This window comes from Saccoglossus kowalevskii, chromosome 6 (genome assembly GCF_978046115.1).
Source record: "Saccoglossus kowalevskii chromosome 6, keSacKowa6.1, whole genome shotgun sequence".
NCBI classification, from domain to species: Eukaryota; Metazoa; Hemichordata; class Enteropneusta; family Harrimaniidae; genus Saccoglossus; species Saccoglossus kowalevskii.
The window spans coordinates 21,790,929-21,811,789 of NC_140646.1; the positions used below are offsets into that span (position 1 = coordinate 21,790,929).

Sequence of the window (20,861 nt, forward strand, 5' to 3'; positions counted from 1 at the left end):
ATATTTATTCCCTAGATATGTTTTTGTATTTAAAAACAATTACAGTAATTGCATTTTTCATATTTACACAGGTTTGCAGAATTTAACTTTGATTTCAGACTTGCCTTTGACTGACATTAGACTGACTGAAGGCCACTGTCCAAAAAAATGAATAAAACATCATCTTGAAACGACATCAATATGTCGTCTACCATTTTCAGGAATGTCTGGGCCAATTTTATTTTCACAGATCACACATGATGTGTTACTGGTGTACACTTTTTGACTGATTTATTTAAAACTTGGTACAAAGAAAAACATAATTGAAAAACCCATTTCCCTGAGTTCTTGCTCAATGGTTCTCCGCCAGGTGTTTTTCGATCTGCCCCTTGGTCGTTTTCCTTGTGGTGTCCAGCAGAGAGCTATCTTGGTGTTGTATGAATCAGGTATTCTGAGAACATGCCCAAGCCATCTGAGTCTTCTAAGCCTTATTTGTGCAATGATGCAGGTGGCTCCAGTTCTTTTGAGTAGGTCCGAGGTGGATATTCAGCAGGGCCAGAAAACTTAGCAGATGCGCCTGAGGCAGTTATGGTGAAAACTTGATAGCTTTTTCATGTCAACCTTGGTGACCCTCCAGCTTTTGCTCCCATACTGTAAAATGGATTTTACATTGCTGTTATAAACTTCATTGAAGTGTGTATAATTGCATATCAGCTAGCTGTACTATGGAAGTGTGGGAAAGTGCCAGTGTAAATTCTTTTGGGAGATTAAAATAGTTATCGATGAGACAGTCATAAATTAACACAGATATGTTACAATTAAGTCCTTGTGATTTTGAGATCCTAACTAGCACAAGATCCAATGTATGATACACTATATAACGTATAGAAAATAGATACAACATCTCAGAAATCATTCAAGTGTGTATATTGCATGTCAGTTAAATGTACAATGCAAAGTGTGGGAGAGTGGCAATGTAAATTCTTTAGGGAAATTAAAATGGATATCAATGAGATGGTCATAAATTAACACAGATATGTTACTGTTAACTCCTGAAATGAAGCAGCTTTGCTCTAAAAATTGACTACTTCGAAAGTTCAACAAGTAATGTTTTTGTTAGCCCCAATTTGGCACAGTTAAAAAGGATTATGGAATGAGGTTCATGCTTCTGTTTTTCACATTATCTATAAATGAAAGAAAGCTGAGAAAGTACTCCCTTGTGCTGAGAGTATTGGAGACACATTAAAATTGATTCAAAATTTAAGATTTGCTTTTCAAACGAGTAGCTTGGCAACTAATAGTTGTCTGCTTTTTGAGATGCACAACATGAAAACAAAGTGATTCACATTTTCAAAATTTATAATACATATAGAAAATACATTTGATTTTTCATCCACGGTTTTAGTCTAAGAGCACCTCTTTGAAGAAATCAATTTAAATCTGATTTTTTTAGATATCAGAAATGGCTAATAACAGATAATCAATAGGCATGTTTATCAACTAATCATGTCTGTGGATTACCTCAATATATATATATATATATTAAAATATCAAAAGCTGAAAATTGATTAATTATGCAAATTAGGTAATTAATATTTTACATACCTATCTGTGCATTGTCCTATGTATCTATGTAAGTTTCATTGAAATGTGATGATTAGTACCTGAGATAACAATGGAAAAGTCGAAAATTTACTAATCTTTATGCAAATTAGGTTAATTATATGCATGGATTTTTACCCAAAACTTGAACAAATCTGTGCATTAGTCCAGAGCATCTATGTACCAAGTTTCATCAAAATCCAATGAATGGCTCCTTAGATATCAGTGGAACAGTCATGGAACAGCTAAAAATTAGCTAATTATCATGCAAATTAGGTAATTAATATGCATGGTTTTCAACCAAAACCTAATTAAATCTGCACATTAGCCCAGAGCACACACAAACAGGCTAACTGCAAAGACTCCCATTATATTGTGTGCTTCGCACACGGTTGTCAAAAAGTTCATAGATTGATTTACCCAAAAACTTGCTACATAGTTAATACATGATGGTATACATATGCTCCAGTTTTCTTTTCTGTTCAGATTTAAAATGGCCAACTTGAACCCCAAAAAGCCTAAAAACCTACATTTTAAATGCATTACCTCCAAATGTTGCTGGTTGAGTCTGTTTAGAATATTGGCAATGACTGATTCAAGTTAGGCCACACCAACTTAATTTCATGGATGACATCTGTGCGCGCATTAGTTTTCGCCTGTTGTCAAAATAAAAAAAAAAAAAATCTTCAACGATGAGTCTCCACAGATCAGTTTTCGGCCCGGAATATGCCGACTCATATTGTCACAAAGCGCTGGCTTGTCGTAAAACTCGTTTTGGACTACCTCAAAACATGCCAATTTTGTCGTAAATGATTCCAACATGGCAATCACGCCACCAAAATACGTGAGCATAAAAGCTCAGAGGAAAAACGGAGGGATTGTTGTAGACTGGTACGCAATTGATGTCAGCCAGGAAGATGTGACGCTTACACAAATATACGAGAGATTGGTAGCGGCAAGTGAGTTTCGCCCAGACAACCTTAAGGAAATATTGTCCAGAGTGGCTGAGGAGAGGAGTGGAGGTGTGTGGTGGCCTAAAAGTCGGTCAAGTCGACAAAACTGCAACAAAAGCAGAGGAAGCTCCTCGACCGAAGTCCGCGTTCGAGGTGAAGAAAATTTTCTTCTTATTTTTTTTTCATTTTCTGATTCGGTAATTTGCTTGCACACACAGTGCAATGTTTTGTTTGTTATTGTTATAAAGTAGTGATATGTACATTCCGCATTGACTTGTACTGAAAATGGTGTTCATGCTGTACCTTGAATGCAGTGTTCTGACTGAAGGTACTTCATGACTACATGTACTAGAGCTTGTCTGAAAAGGTTATACCTGTGACAGTAATACAGTACGAGATGTGTACATCAACCTACAAATAAAGACTTCTTGTTGGGTATTTTTTTGATACACTCTGCTCTGTGGTTCAATTCGTAATACCAGCTCTGTAGTCCTGTGGTTTTAGCAGGATTTTTTTTTTTGGCAGGATTTTTTTTTCTTGCCCTTTCGCATTAGTTCAGGGATCTCTAGAGGATGTCATCCATAAAATTAAATCAGTGTGGCCTTAGAATATTGGCAATGACTATTGAGAAACATCCATTAATTTTCAGAGTTTTTTGACTGGTGGCCATTTTATATGCCAAACTTGCAGACTTGCATTTTAACAATGTTGAATTTGATGACTTCCCACCAGACTTGCATTATAACCATGTTGATTTGAGGCCATCCCACCAGACTTGCATTATAACAATGTTGAATTTGATGACTTCCCACCAGACTTGCATTATAGCCATGTTGGTTTGAGGACTTCCCACCAGACTTTCATTATAACAATATCGTTGGTTTGAGGACTTCCCACCAGACTTGCATTATAACCATGTTGTTGTTTGAGGACTTCCCACCAGACTTGCATTATAACCATGTTGAATTTGATGACTTCCCACCAGACTTGCATTATAGCCATGTTGGTTTGAGGACTTCCCACCAGACTTGCATTATAACCATGTTGGTTTGTGGACTTCCCACCAGACTTGCATTATAGCCATGTTGGTTTGAGGACTTCCCACCAGACTTGCATTATAACCATGTTGATTTGAGGACTTCCCACCAGACTTGCATTATAACCATGTTGATTTGAGGACTTCCCACCAGACTTGCATTATAACCATGTTGATTTGATGACTTCCCACCAGACTTGCATTATAACCATGTTGGTTTGATGACTTCCCACCAGACTTGCATTATAACCATGTTGATTTGAGGACTTTCCACCAGACTTGTATTATAACCATGTTGATTTGAGGACTTCCCACCAGACTTGCATTATAACTATGTTGATTTGAGGACTTCCCACCAGACTTGTATTATAACCATGTTGATTTGATGACTTCCCACCAGACTTGCATTATAACCATGTTGATTTGATGACTTCCCACCAGACTTGCATTATAACCATGTTGATTTGATGACTTTCCACCAGACTTGTATTATAACCATGTTGATTTGATGACTTCCCACCAGACTTGCATTGTAACCATGTTGATTTGATGACTTCCCACCAGACTTGTATTATAACCATGTTGATTTGATGACTTCCCACCAGACTTGCATTATAACCATGTTGATTTGATGACTTTCCACCAGGCTTGTATTATAACCATGTTGATTTGATGACTTCCCACCAGACTTGCATTATAACCATGTTTATTTGAGGACTTCCCACCAGACTTGCATTATAACCATGTTGTTGGTTTGAGGACTTCCCACCAGACTTGCATTATAACCATGTTGATTTGATGACTTCCCACCAGACTTGCATTATAACCATGTTGTTGGTTTGAGGACTTCCCACCAGACTTGCATTATAACAATGTTGAATTTGATGACTTCCCACCAGACTTGCATTATAACAATGTTGAATTTGATGACCTCCCACCAGACTTGCATTATAACCATGTTGTTGGTTTGAGGACTTCCCACCAGACTTGCATTATAACCATGTTGTTGGTTTGAGGACTTCCCACCAGACTTGTATTATAACCATGTTGATTTGATGACTTCCCACCAGACTTGCATTATAACCATGTTGATTTGATGACTTCCCACCAGACTTGCATTATAACCATGTTGATTTGAGGACTTCCCACCAGACTTGCATTATAACCATGTTGATTTGAGGACTTCCCACCAGACTTGTATTATAACCATGTTGATTTGATGACTTCCCACCAGACTTGCATTATAACCATGTTGTTGGTTTGAGGACTTCCCACTACACTTGCATTATAACCATGTTGTTGGTTTGAGGACTTCCCACCAGACTTGTATTATAACCATGTTGATTTGATGACTTTCCACCAGACTTGCATTATAACCATGTTGATTTGATGACTTCCCACCAGACTTGCATTATAGCCATGTTGGTTTGATGACTTCCCACCAGACTTGCATTATAACCATGTTGATTTGATGACTTTCCACCAGACTTGTATTATAACCATGTTGATTTGATGACTTCCCACCAGACTTGCATTATAACCATGTTGATTTGATGACTTCCCACCAGACTTGTATTATAACCATGTTGATTTGATGACTTCCCACCAGACTTGCATTATAACCATGTTGATTTGATGACTTTCCACCAGGCTTGTATTATAACCATGTTGATTTGATGACTTCCCACCAGACTTGCATTATAACAATGTTGAATTTGATGACTTCCCACCAGACTTGCATTATAACCATGTTTATTTGAGGACTTCCCACCAGACTTGCATTATAACCATGTTGTTGGTTTGAGGACTTCCCACCAGACTTGCATTATAACCATGTTGATTTGATGACTTCCCACCAGACTTGCATTATAACCATGTTGTTGGTTTGAGGACTTCCCACCAGACTTGCATTATAACAATGTTGAATTTGATGACTTCCCACCAGACTTGCATTATAACAATGTTGAATTTGATGACCTCCCACCAGACTTGCATTATAACCATGTTGTTGGTTTGAGGACTTCCCACCAGACTTGCATTATAACCATGTTGTTGGTTTGAGGACTTGCCACCAGACTTGTATTATAACCATGTTGATTTGATGACTTCCCACCAGACTTGCATTATAACCATGTTGATTTGATGACTTCCCACCAGACTTGCATTATAGCCATGTTGGTTTGAGAACTTCCCACCAGACTTGCATTATAACCATGTTGATTTGATGACTTTCCACCAGACTTGCATTATAACAATGTTGATTTGATGACTTCCCACCAGACTTGCATTATAACCATGTTGTTGGTTTGATGACTTCCCACCAGACTTGCATTATAACCATGTTGATTTGATGACTTCCCACCAGACTTGCATTTTAACAATGTTGGTTTGAGGACTTCCCACCAGACTTGCATTATAACCATGTTGATTTGAGGACTTCCCACCAGACTTGCATTATAACCATGTTGATTTGATGACTTCCCACCAGACTTGCATTTTAACAATGTTGGTTTGAGGACTTCCCACCAGACTTGCATTATAACCATGTTGATTTGAGGACTTCCCACCAGACTTGCATTATAACCATATTGATTTGATGACTTCCCACCAGACTTGCATTATAACCATGTTGATTTGATGACTTCCCACCAGACTTGCATTATAACCATGTTGATTTGATGACTTCCCACCAGACTTGCATTATAACCATGTTGATTTGATGACTTCCCACCAGACTTGCATTATAACCATGTTGGTTTGATGACTTCCCACCAGACTTGCATTATAACCATATTGATTTGATGACTTCCCACCAGACTTGCATTATAACCATGTTGATTTGATGACTTCCCACCAGACTTGCATTATAATCATGTTGATTTGATGACTTCCCACCAGACTTGTATTATAACCATGTTGATTTGATGACTTCCCACCAGACTTGCATTATAACCATGTTGATTTGAGGACTTCCCACCAGACTTGCATTATAACCATGTTGATTTGAGGACTTCCCACCAGACTTGCATTATAACCATGTTGATTTGAGGACTTCCCACCAGACTTGTATTATAACCATGTTGATTTGATGACTTCCCACCAGACTTGCATTATAACCATGTTGTTGGTTTGAGGACTTCCCACCAGACTTGCATTATAACCATGTTGTTGGTTTGAGGACTTCCCACCAGACTTGTATTATAACCATGTTGATTTGATGACTTCCCACCAGACTTGCATTATAACCATGTTGATTTGATGACTTCCCACCAGACTTGCATTATAACCATGTTGATTTGAGGACTTCCCACCAGACTTGCATTATAACCATGTTGATTTGAGGACTTCCCACCAGACTTGTATTATAACCATGTTGATTTGATGACTTCCCACCAGACTTGCATTATAACCATGTTGATTTGATGACTTCCCACCAGACTTGCATTATAACCATGTTGATTTGATGACTTCCCACCAGACTTGCATTATAGCCATGTTGGTTTGATGACTTCCCACCAGACTTGCATTATAACCATGTTGGTTTGATGACTTCCCACCAGACTTGTATTATAACCATGTTGATTTGATGACTTCCCACCAGACTTGTATTATAACCATGTTGATTTGATGACTTCCCATGAGACTTGCATTATAGCCATGTTGGTTTGATGACTTCCCACCAGACTTGTATTATAACCATGTTGATTTGATGACTTCCCACCAGACTTGCATTATAACCATGTTGATTTGATGACTTTCCACCAGACTTGCATTATAACCATGTTGATTTGATGACTTCCCACCAGACTTGCATTATAACCATATTGATTTGATGACTTCCCACCAGACTTGCATTATAACCATGTTGATTTGATGACTTCCCACCAGACTTGCATTATAACCATGTTGATTTGATGACTTCCCACCAGACTTGCATTATAACCATGTTGATTTGATGACTTCCCACCAGACTTGCATTATAGCCATGTTGGTTTGAGAACTTCCCACCAGACTTGCATTATAACCATGTTGATTTGATGACTTTCCACCAGACTTGCATTATAACAATGTTGATTTGATGACTTCCCACCAGACTTGCATTATAACCATGTTGTTGGTTTGATGACTTCCCACCAGACTTGCATTATAACTATGTTGATTTGATGACTTCCCACCAGACTTGCATTTTAACAATGTTGGTTTGAGGACTTCCCACCAGACTTGCATTATAACCATGTTGATTTGAGGACTTCCCACCAGACTTGCATTATAACCATGTTGATTTGATGACTTCCCACCAGACTTGCATTTTAACAATGTTGGTTTGAGGACTTCCCACCAGACTTGCATTATAACCATGTTGATTTGAGGACTTCCCACCAGACTTGCATTATAACCATATTGATTTGATGACTTCCCACCAGACTTGCATTATAACCATGTTGATTTGATGACTTCCCACCAGACTTGCATTATAACCATGTTGATTTGATGACTTCCCACCAGACTTGCATTATAACCATGTTGATTTGATGACTTCCCACCAGACTTGCATTATAACCATATTGATTTGATGACTTCCCACCAGACTTGCATTATAACCATGTTGATTTGATAACTTCCCACCAGACTTGCATTATAATCATGTTGATTTGATGACTTCCCACCAGACTTGTATTATAACCATGTTGATTTGATGACTTCCCACCAGACTTGCATTATAACCATGTTGATTTGAGGACTTCCCACCAGACTTGCATTATAACCATGTTGATTTGATGACTTCCCACCAGACTTGCATTATAACCATGTTGATTTGATGACTTCCCACCAGACTTGCATTATAACCATGTTGATTTGATGACTTCCCACCAGACTTGCATTATAGCAATGTTGGTTTGATGACTTCCCACCAGACTTGTATTATAACCATGTTGATTTGAGGACTTCCCACCAGACTTGCATTATAACCATGTTGATTTGATGACTTCCCACCAAACATGCATTACAGCCATACTGATTTTAAATATGAGCTACCCACAATACTGAGTAGTACTTTAGTGGTATTTTCAGTGTTTTCTTTGAAAAAAAAATGCACCATGTCTAATTTGCATGTGAAAGAGCTTTTAATTGATTCCCTTGTCTCAGTAATGTTTTCACAGCAGCAAAAACAAATGTTAACAACAAATGCAAACTACATGTACAAGAAAATGGGGGCTTATTTTTCATAGATTTAGTGAAATGGTAATAGTGAAGTAGTCCTCAGTTTCTAAAGTAGATTGTCAGGAAAAGAAATGGTAAGAAGTTTAATTGTGACAGCAATTAACCAAGACAAATAAGCTAGTTTTCTAGATAAAACTGCCAAGATAATTATAATCATACCTATATAATTAATCTCTAATCTATCAATTTCATTTTGATATTTTAAAATGACAGATGGTGAAATAAAATGCTTGAGTTGTCAATGTATCCAAACTAATGTTGCTAAAATTTCAAATTAATCAATCTACAAGCTGCCTGACAAGCTCTCTCAGTCTGCTGGCTACTTGACTGAAGAGCTTTAAAATTGTATTTGACAGCAACTACTACATTATTATTGGTGTTTTAATATGCTTTTCAGTTGGTAATGTTTGCTCATAGTTGTTCTACTGATTACCTTTCCTGTAGTCCCAGCTGAGTGATGTTACCATATGTCAGTTAATTTATTCAGCACAGTTTAAATTTAGGCCAAGAGAAAAAAAATTGTGTGGTTCCTGAACCCAACTTAACCTACTTTTACTGCTTGACCCTGACGTTTTATTGGCTATAGTTGAGAAAACATCACAAAATTGTGTCATGATTTGAACGATTTTACAAAAATTCAAAACTTTGCAAAATGGGTGATTGAACATGATTTTGACACGCATATTTGAAAAACCCTTCTTTTATCATGCAAGAAAAAGTAAATAAACACTGCTATATCCAAGAAAATAAACCTACCGGGTAATTGAAAAATCCCTACCAACCTAACCCTGAAGCCGGAATTCGGATTGCGGTTACTATTACGTATGCGGAATATTATAGTATTATAGTACTTTTACAGTACTACTTTTCAAAAGCATTGTTATTACAACCACACCATTTTTTTTTTATTTGGCATAATGCAGTTGTCATAAGTTTTTATGATGTACTACTTATCAAGCCATAGTTTGATTTTCAAGCATACTTGAAATTGATTCATTACCAAAATATACTAAAATAAATTTGTTATCGTGGAATTAAACTTTCAGGTGACTCAAATAGAAATTAAGGTAGAGATGCAGTTTATTTTGCAAATTTTGACAAATTTAACTTTTTGACTCCCGTGTGCGAAGCACACAATGGGAGTCTTTGCAGTTAGTGTGTGTGTACTTGCATTGCTATATGTTCCGAGGACCAAAAAACACATATATACCAACTTCCGAGGACATACAAACCTTCCAAGGACCATTTTCATAGTCCTCGGAAAACATAATTTACATTAATAGTTAATTTGATTATTAATACGTTTTGCGTAGATTAGGTTTAGTATCGGGGGAAGGTATGGTTCAGTTTATTTTAATATTAATATAATTGTACCATACCTTCCCCCAATACTAAACCTAAGCTTCGCAAACATTTCTATGTTCAGTCACGGGATATTCAATTTAATTAAACTCGATTAAAACGCAACCCTATATAGGGACACGTTTTAATCGAGTTCATATCGCAACTATATTAAAAGTTAATTCAACTATATTAAAAGTTAATCCAATGTAGTCCTCGGAACATATAGCAATGTAAGTATGTGTGTCTGTCTGTTACACTGATATCTCAAGAACCATACATTGATTTTTGATGAAACATTGTGCATGGATGCTCTGGGCCAATGCGCAGATTTGATTAGGTTTTAAGAAAAATCCATGCATATTAATTACTTAACTTGCATGATAATTAGCTGATTTTTAGCTGTTCCATGACTATTCCATTGATATCTAAAGAACCACTCATTGGATTTTGATGAAACTTGGCACATAGATGCTCCAAACTAATGCATAGATTTGATTAGTTTTAAGTAAAAATCTGTGCCATATTAATTACCTAATTTGCATAATGATTAATCAATTTTCGGCTTTTCCACTGATATCTCAAGTACTAATCATCACATTTCAATAAAACTTGGTACATAGATGTTATAAGATACTGCACAAACGTGATAGTTTTTAGGGTAATATCAATACATATTAATTACCTAATTTGCATAATTAATTAATTTTCAGCTTTTGATATTTCAAGTAGTAATAATCGCATTTCAATGAAACTTGGTACATAGATGTCATAGGACACTGCACAGACCTGATAGTTTTTAGGGTAATATCAGCAGATATTAATTACCTAATTTGCATAATTAATTAGATTCCAGCTTTTGATATTTCAAGTAGTAATCATCACATTTCAATGAAACTTGGTACATAGTTACTTAAGGACTGTGCAGACCCCTGATTAGTTTTTGGGTAAATATTTATGCATATTAATTACCTTATTAGCATAAGCATTAGCATTATGCACCAGACTTGCATTATAACCATGTTGTTGGTTTGATGACTTCCCACCAGACTTGCATTATAACCATGTTGATTTGATGACTTCCCACCAGACTTGCATTTTAACAATGTTGGTTTGAGGACTTCCCACCAGACTTGCATTATAACCATGTTGATTTGATGACTTCCCACCAGACTTGCATTATAACCATGTTGGTTTGATGACTTCCCACCAGACTTGCATTATAACCATATTGATTTGATGACTTCCCACCAGACTTGCATTATAACCATGTTGATTTGATGACTTCCCACCAGACTTGCATTATAATCATGTTGATTTGATGACTTCCCACCAGACTTGTATTATAACCATGTTGATTTGATGACTTCCCACCAGACTTGCATTATAACCATGTTGATTTGAGGACTTCCCACCAGACTTGCATTATAACCATGTTGATTTGAGGACTTCCCACCAGACTTGCATTATAACCATGTTGATTTGAGGACTTCCCACCAGACTTGTATTATAACCATGTTGATTTGATGACTTCCCACCAGACTTGCATTATAACCATGTTGTTGGTTTGAGGACTTCCCACCAGACTTGCATTATAACCATGTTGTTGGTTTGAGGACTTCCCACCAGACTTGTATTATAACCATGTTGATTTGATGACTTCCCACCAGACTTGCATTATAACCATGTTGATTTGATGACTTCCCACCAGACTTGCATTATAACCATGTTGATTTGAGGACTTCCCACCAGACTTGCATTATAACCATGTTGATTTGAGGACTTCCCACCAGACTTGTATTATAACCATGTTGATTTGATGACTTCCCACCAGACTTGCATTATAACCATGTTGATTTGATGACTTCCCACCAGACTTGCATTATAACCATGTTGATTTGATGACTTCCCACCAGACTTGCATTATAGCCATGTTGGTTTGATGACTTCCCACCAGACTTGCATTATAACCATGTTGGTTTGATGACTTCCCACCAGACTTGTATTATAACCATGTTGATTTGATGACTTCCCACCAGACTTGTATTATAACCATGTTGATTTGATGACTTCCCATGAGACTTGCATTATAGCCATGTTGGTTTGATGACTTCCCACCAGACTTGTATTATAACCATGTTGATTTGATGACTTCCCACCAGACTTGCATTATAACCATGTTGATTTGATGACTTTCCACCAGACTTGCATTATAACCATGTTGATTTGATGACTTCCCACCAGACTTGCATTATAACCATATTGATTTGATGACTTCCCACCAGACTTGCATTATAACCATGTTGATTTGATGACTTCCCACCAGACTTGCATTATAACCATGTTGATTTGATGACTTCCCACCAGACTTGCATTATAACCATGTTGATTTGATGACTTCCCACCAGACTTGCATTATAGCCATGTTGGTTTGAGAACTTCCCACCAGACTTGCATTATAACCATGTTGATTTGATGACTTTCCACCAGACTTGCATTATAACAATGTTGATTTGATGACTTCCCACCAGACTTGCATTATAACCATGTTGTTGGTTTGATGACTTCCCACCAGACTTGCATTATAACTATGTTGATTTGATGACTTCCCACCAGACTTGCATTTTAACAATGTTGGTTTGAGGACTTCCCACCAGACTTGCATTATAACCATGTTGATTTGAGGACTTCCCACCAGACTTGCATTATAACCATGTTGATTTGATGACTTCCCACCAGACTTGCATTTTAACAATGTTGGTTTGAGGACTTCCCACCAGACTTGCATTATAACCATGTTGATTTGAGGACTTCCCACCAGACTTGCATTATAACCATATTGATTTGATGACTTCCCACCAGACTTGCATTATAACCATGTTGATTTGATGACTTCCCACCAGACTTGCATTATAACCATGTTGATTTGATGACTTCCCACCAGACTTGCATTATAACCATGTTGATTTGATGACTTCCCACCAGACTTGCATTATAACCATATTGATTTGATGACTTCCCACCAGACTTGCATTATAACCATGTTGATTTGATAACTTCCCACCAGACTTGCATTATAATCATGTTGATTTGATGACTTCCCACCAGACTTGTATTATAACCATGTTGATTTGATGACTTCCCACCAGACTTGCATTATAACCATGTTGATTTGAGGACTTCCCACCAGACTTGCATTATAACCATGTTGATTTGATGACTTCCCACCAGACTTGCATTATAACCATGTTGATTTGATGACTTCCCACCAGACTTGCATTATAACCATGTTGATTTGATGACTTCCCACCAGACTTGCATTATAGCAATGTTGGTTTGATGACTTCCCACCAGACTTGTATTATAACCATGTTGATTTGAGGACTTCCCACCAGACTTGCATTATAACCATGTTGATTTGATGAATTCCCACCAAACATGCATTACAGCCATACTGATTTTAAATATGAGCTACCCACAATACTGAGTAGTACTTTAGTGGTATTTTCAGTGTTTTCTTTGAAAAAAAAATGCACCATGTCTAATTTGCATGTGAAAGAGCTTTTAATTGATTCCCTTGTCTCAGTAATGTTTTCACAGCAGCAAAAACAAATGTTAACAACAAATGCAAACTACATGTACAAGAAAATGGGGGCTTATTTTTCATAGATTTAGTGAAATGGTAATAGTGAAGTAGTCCTCAGTTTCTAAAGTAGATTGTCAGGAAAAGAAATGGTAAGAAGTTTAATTGTGACAGCAATTAACCAAGACAAATAAGCTAGTTTTCTAGATAAAACTGCCAAGATAATTATAATCATACCTATATAATTAATCTCTAATCTATCAATTTCATTTTGATATTTTAAAATGACAGATGGTGAAATAAAATGCTTGAGTTGTCAATGTATCCAAACTAATGTTGCTAAAATTTCAAATTAATCAATCTACAAGCTGCCTGACAAGCTCTCTCAGTCTGCTGGCTACTTGACTGAAGAGCTTTAAAATTGTATTTGACAGCAACTACTACATTATTATTGGTGTTTTAATATGCTTTTCAGTTGGTAATGTTTGCTCATAGTTGTTCTACTGATTACCTTTCCTGTAGTCCCAGCTGAGTGATGTTACCATATGTCAGTTAATTTATTCAGCACAGTTTAAATTTAGGCCAAGAGAAAAAAAATTGTGTGGTTCCTGAACCCAACTTAACCTACTTTTACTGCTTGACCCTGACGTTTTATTGGCTATAGTTGAGAAAACATCACAAAATTGTGTCATGATTTGAACGATTTTACAAAAATTCAAAACTTTGCAAAATGGGTGATTGAACATGATTTTGACACGCATATTTGAAAAACCCTTCTTTTATCATGCAAGAAAAAGTAAATAAACACTGCTATATCCAAGAAAATAAACCTACCGGGTAATTGAAAAATCCCTACCAACCTAACCCTGAAGCCGGAATTCGGATTGCGGTTACTATTACGTATGCGGAATATTATAGTATTATAGTACTTTTACAGTACTACTTTTCAAAAGCATTGTTATTACAACCACACCATTTTTTTTTTATTTGGCATAATGCAGTTGTCATAAGTTTTTATGATGTACTACTTATCAAGCCATAGTTTGATTTTCAAGCATACTTGAAATTGATTCATTACCAAAATATACTAAAATAAATTTGTTATCGTGGAATTAAACTTTCAGGTGACTCAAATAGAAATTAAGGTAGAGATGCAGTTTATTTTGCAAATTTTGACAAATTTAACTTTTTGACTCCCGTGTGCGAAGCACACAATGGGAGTCTTTGCAGTTAGTGTGTGTGTACTTGCATTGCTATATGTTCCGAGGACCAAAAAACACATATATACCAACTTCCGAGGACATACAAACCTTCCAAGGACCATTTTCATAGTCCTCGGAAAACATAATTTACATTAATAGTTAATTTGATTATTAATACGTTTTGCGTAGATTAGGTTTAGTATCGGGGGAAGGTATGGTTCAGTTTATTTTAATATTAATATAATTGTACCATACCTTCCCCCAATACTAAACCTAAGCTTCGCAAACATTTCTATGTTCAGTCACGGGATATTCAATTTAATTAAACTCGATTAAAACGCAACCCTATATAGGGACACGTTTTAATCGAGTTCATATCGCAACTATATTAAAAGTTAATTCAACTATATTAAAAGTTAATCCAATGTAGTCCTCGGAACATATAGCAATGTAAGTATGTGTGTCTGTCTGTTACACTGATATCTCAAGAACCATACATTGATTTTTGATGAAACATTGTGCATGGATGCTCTGGGCCAATGCGCAGATTTGATTAGGTTTTAAGAAAAATCCATGCATATTAATTACTTAACTTGCATGATAATTAGCTGATTTTTAGCTGTTCCATGACTATTCCATTGATATCTAAAGAACCACTCATTGGATTTTGATGAAACTTGGCACATAGATGCTCCAAACTAATGCATAGATTTGATTAGTTTTAAGTAAAAATCTGTGCCATATTAATTACCTAATTTGCATAATGATTAATCAATTTTCGGCTTTTCCACTGATATCTCAAGTACTAATCATCACATTTCAATAAAACTTGGTACATAGATGTTATAAGATACTGCACAAACGTGATAGTTTTTAGGGTAATATCAATACATATTAATTACCTAATTTGCATAATTAATTAATTTTCAGCTTTTGATATTTCAAGTAGTAATAATCGCATTTCAATGAAACTTGGTACATAGATGTCATAGGACACTGCACAGACCTGATAGTTTTTAGGGTAATATCAGCAGATATTAATTACCTAATTTGCATAATTAATTAGATTCCAGCTTTTGATATTTCAAGTAGTAATCATCACATTTCAATGAAACTTGGTACATAGTTACTTAAGGACTGTGCAGACCCCTGATTAGTTTTTGGGTAAATATTTATGCATATTAATTACCTTATTAGCATAATTAGTTAATTTTCAGCTTTTTGCCTGATATCTCAAGTACTAATCACCATATTTCAATGAGACTTGCTACATAGATCTTCTAGGACTATGCAGAGACCTGATTAATTTTAGGGTAAATAATTGTGGATATTAATTACCTAATTTGCATAATTAGTCAATTTTTTTCCATGAATGTTCCACTGATATATAAAGAACCTTGAATTGGATTTTAATGAAACTTTTAAAGAGTACTCATCATCACATTTCAATGAATCTAGAACTATGCAGAGACCCAATTAGTTTTTGGTAAATATTTATGCTTATTAATCATCTAATTAACATAATTAATTAACACTGATATCTCAATTACTGATCATCACATTTGAATAAAATTTGGTATATAAATGCTCTAGGACAACAGACAGGCCTGATTAATTTTGGGTTAAAATTTGTTCATATTAATTCTCTAATTAGCATAAAAATTCATAATTTTTTTGTTCTGTTCTGTTCATATTAGTTACCTGATTTACATAATTAGTTTTCAGTTTTTCTATCAATATCTCAGGTACAAGTAATTTTGAATTAATTTGTAATGTGTCTTCAATACTCTCAGCACACTGGAGTTCTTTCTAAGCTTTCTTTGATTTTTATTTTTTATGGCATTGTATGAACATCTGTATTCTGTGAAAATTTAAAATTAAAATCATTAATGGAACTCTGTTAAATCCAATGGCGATGTAAATCAGCATATATTTTTACTTAACTATAAAATATGCAAATTAGCAATTATCTCAGCTTCTTTTTAGTGCACATTCCAGAACTTTAAAAAAAATAGCTCTTAGACGCTTTGATCTTTTCTTTTGAAATTTTCACAAATGATTGACAATGTGTTTATCTTCAAAACGCCGTTGGGCATTGTTTTGGGTTGAACAGTGTTCCAACAATTGTACAGTGCCTGGGTGTTAATTTATTCATAAACTTGAATTAGTGAAATTTGAGCTGCTGCCCAGCAAAATTGACAACTGGTAAAAGTTTTCAAGATGGCACTTTCTTCATAGTAAACAGATGTAACCGTAAACCAATTTTGACAGGAAACAGAGGCATGATTTAGAAGCTAATTTTTTTTAAAATCACTTTTGACCAAAAAAACACCTGTCAGTTAAACTGCATCTCTCCCTTAAGCAAGAAACATATCTGGAGCAAGTGGATGATAGGCCAACAATGCAAGTACATGTAATAGAGTGCAAGATCACAATTGGGAGTCATAAAGACCCAAAAAAAAGCATAGAATACCCTGTAAACTACCGCAAAATGACGCTGTAACTTATGGTGTTACGGTGACAGATGTATAATAATGTTAATTATCTTCATTTTATTCTACTTCCATCTACAGTTAGGTATTATTGGCTTGGTGGAAGAAGAATGGTTAGTAACATTAGCTACAATTGACAGATGTGACTTGACTTATTTAGACTTTGTGACTCATGGTCGTAGGCTAGCAAAAGAACTGAAGCAACAGGTAAGTTCAGTGGTATTCAAACTGGCCCACGTTTATTCTCTAGAAACACCAAACCATTTTTCATGCTTCACATTTGGTTTTATACTGGTAATATTTAGTGCTCGTTTGGGCGAAGCTAGAAAACCGGGACTTGTGAGTCTGTTTGTATCCAGCAATATCTTATATGTGCCTGGGTTGATCAAGTTAAAACTTTGATGTATGTTCACACATACATCAAACATATTATATCGGACATATGCACAAGCATTTGCTGAATGGCAGCCATTTTTCATTCACATTCAACAAAATACCAGACATATACACATTTATTCGTTTCATGATCTGGTTCAAGATGGTCAAATGGCAGACATTTTGAGGCCGAAAGTGCATCAAAATCACAAATTTTCACTATTTGGGAATCTAATCTCAGTCATGTGTGATTGGGTTGAAAATAGCTGACTTGTGGCTATTTTTTTTTACAAAGAATGCAGTATCTGATCCATATATAATCATCTAATTATAAGGCCATCAGTGATTGGCTCCAGAGTTGTATGACGATTTTGGTTTATAAAAAAAAGGAAAGTGTACTATGTTTTTCGTGTAATATTAGATGTTTGTATCCACACAAAAAACAATGATTTCATACAAATTTTGTTGGTTGGCTTAATCTTGCCTGAATGAATCGTTTAGCTGTCAAAGTTTGATATATATTGAAGGAAACTGAAAAATCTGTTTCTCAACTTGTCTCTTTAGTTTCAAGTCGTATTCAAGATGACTGACCCCCATATATTAAATATCTATTGGTAAATTAATCACATTTATTTGATTATCACTACGCCAGCTGACTGTGATCTCATACATACCTGGACCAATCAAGTTTAAACTTCATGCATAATACAAACAGGGACTATGTCATTAGTTTAATATTTGTTTCAGGGTGCAGATTATGTGATTGCACTCACACATATGAGATGGCCAAATGATATCAGATTAGCAGAAAATGTGAGAGAAATTGATTTGATACTTGGAGGACATGACCATGATTATGATGTCAGAAAGGTAGGTTATACATGTAGTGTACTATAGAGTGAGATTTATTGCAAAGTGAAGGTGTTGGAGTTTTTTTTCGCCTAGCAATTTTTGCAATAAATAATTTGAGGTCTTTCAATCATGTCTGTTTTAAAAACATTCAAATGACAATATTTTGTGTTTTTCTATATTTTGCCAATTTGAACCAGTTTGCGACATGATAGTACAAAGTTGAAAGCAATGAACATGTTTTCAGTCATTAATTAGGGTATTTGTTTGAACCATTAAATCTCGGGAACCAGAATCTCACATTAATATATTATTGGCGATACGCTCCGCTAGGATTGCCCTTATAATCACTTTAGTGGCTTTGTGTGTGTCTGTGTGATTTCCAGTGTTTTCACGTATTATTACTTCTGTGATTTTCTTGGCTTGCCATAGCAACAGCCAAAAAATTGATTTTTGGGTAGCTTCACGCCAGATGTATCTCCTTCTACAAATTTAGGATAAAACACCTCAGACTGTAAATGCTGCCTTCATTCTAGAAAATACTATCGGTAAAGGGTTGGAAATAATAAGTGCAACAGCAGAATACATCCTAGTAATAAACTAAGTGACTTCGTATACCATTTAGTTATATACTGACGTTAGCTTCACGTTCGTCTCCCACCATGGAAACAGCCAAAAACATGTTGCTTGTTTTTTTGAGCGGAGCGGATCGCCAACCAGCATACCAGCTTGTATAGAATGTTTCTTGCAGGCAAATTCATAAAATTAATATGTATAAAACTGAATTTAGAGAGACATTTGATCTCGCTAATTGTACCAGACTTGATTACAAAGGAGTATTAAATCATGCCCAAGGTACATACTTTTAATGATTATAACATTTAGTTATAAGAGCCTGGTAGTTGAAATTTGTGTTGTGTGATCAATATAAAAATATATGTGAAGTATGTGTGTATTTTATAGTGATTGTTAACAGTGATAACTTTTTTCATTTTGGTCAGTGATTGATTTGAGGCATGATTCAAAAAATTTGTTTTACCAACCTTTGAATGCGAGTATTTTTGCTTTGAAAGAGTTGTATTGAGGTTGACATGCTAGTTTTCAACTCGTTCATCTTAATATTAATACAATATTGTTCCTATTAGTAATTAGTTTCCAAGGAAACTTATTTCCTTCAAATTTAGTATAGTAATGATTTGTTTTTACCTTTTCTGTATTATCCAATGAAGGTCACAGTATGAGAAGGGAAAGGGTTATTGTTGTTGTCATTGACTTTTTCTTGAGGTTACAATAATTCAACAGTTTTTATGTTTTTGTTTTTTTATTTTGGTGTGTGTTCTATTTATATTGGTTACATCTTTTTCGTGATTCAATTTATAATGGCGAACTGGTGGCCATTTTGTTTTTTATGAGTTTTCTGCTCATTTTACAGAGATGATTGTACAGATTTGGGTTAAATTTTGTACAAAGGCAAGATATAATGGGTTAAATGTTGTTTTTAATTATTTTGGGATTTCAATGAAATTCATTAAAATGGTGGCCATTTTTATGAAAAACGAATAAAATTGCAAAATGTGAACATGTCATAAACTGTTTTTCAGGCACGCCTGTGCAGATTACATTCTATCTTGCTAAGAACATCGCTCATGTTGGGTTACAGATGCACGTTATTTTCTTCTGCAAAAACATCCATTTCATTTCATTTCATTTTTTTTTTTTTTTTTTTAATCACTTATATATTTATTGCTGTAAACCAATAGAACATTTGTAATTCTAAGGATGCAATAAAGTTATTATTATTATTATTATTACGGCCCAGGGTAAATTTGGACATGTCATTAACAGTTTCTGAGGCATGCCTAGGCCCTTTTTCAGAATCCCATGGTTTGTTGGTGCGGGATCAGACTGGGTAAACACGTATTTTATATTAAACAAATGGCCAAGTTTGGACGCGCCTGTAAGAAAGGCGCCCAATCAGAGGCTATGTAACATTGCACGGTAAGCTACAGAACAAAATGTCGGAAATGGCGACGTTTGGCATGGTTATTTCAAAATTCTTATAGTAAACGTGGGTGTAGAATGTGTTTAGGTTGTTTGCCAAACAAAAACAAAAACATTTTATGCCAACGTTGCAGGCTGTTTGTGGCATACTTCGTCAGCAAAGTGACAAATATTTATGTCGACCAAGTTTTAACAAAGTAATGAAACTATCAACGCTGAAAGAAA

At 35.4% G+C, this 20,861-nt stretch overlaps 1 protein-coding gene across 1 annotated transcript in view; it reads left to right on the plus strand.

Moving 5' to 3' along the window:
* The window catches only part of LOC144344643 (uncharacterized), a 45,973-nt gene that overhangs the window by 14,784 nt on the left and 10,328 nt on the right, over window positions 1-20,861 (plus strand). Inside the window, exons 5-6 of the mRNA XM_085500627.1 lie at window positions 17,493-17,618; window positions 18,534-18,656. Coding sequence (XP_085356753.1) covers window positions 17,493-17,618; window positions 18,534-18,656 — 249 coding nt within the window. The remainder of the gene's footprint in view (window positions 1-17,492; window positions 17,619-18,533; window positions 18,657-20,861) is intronic.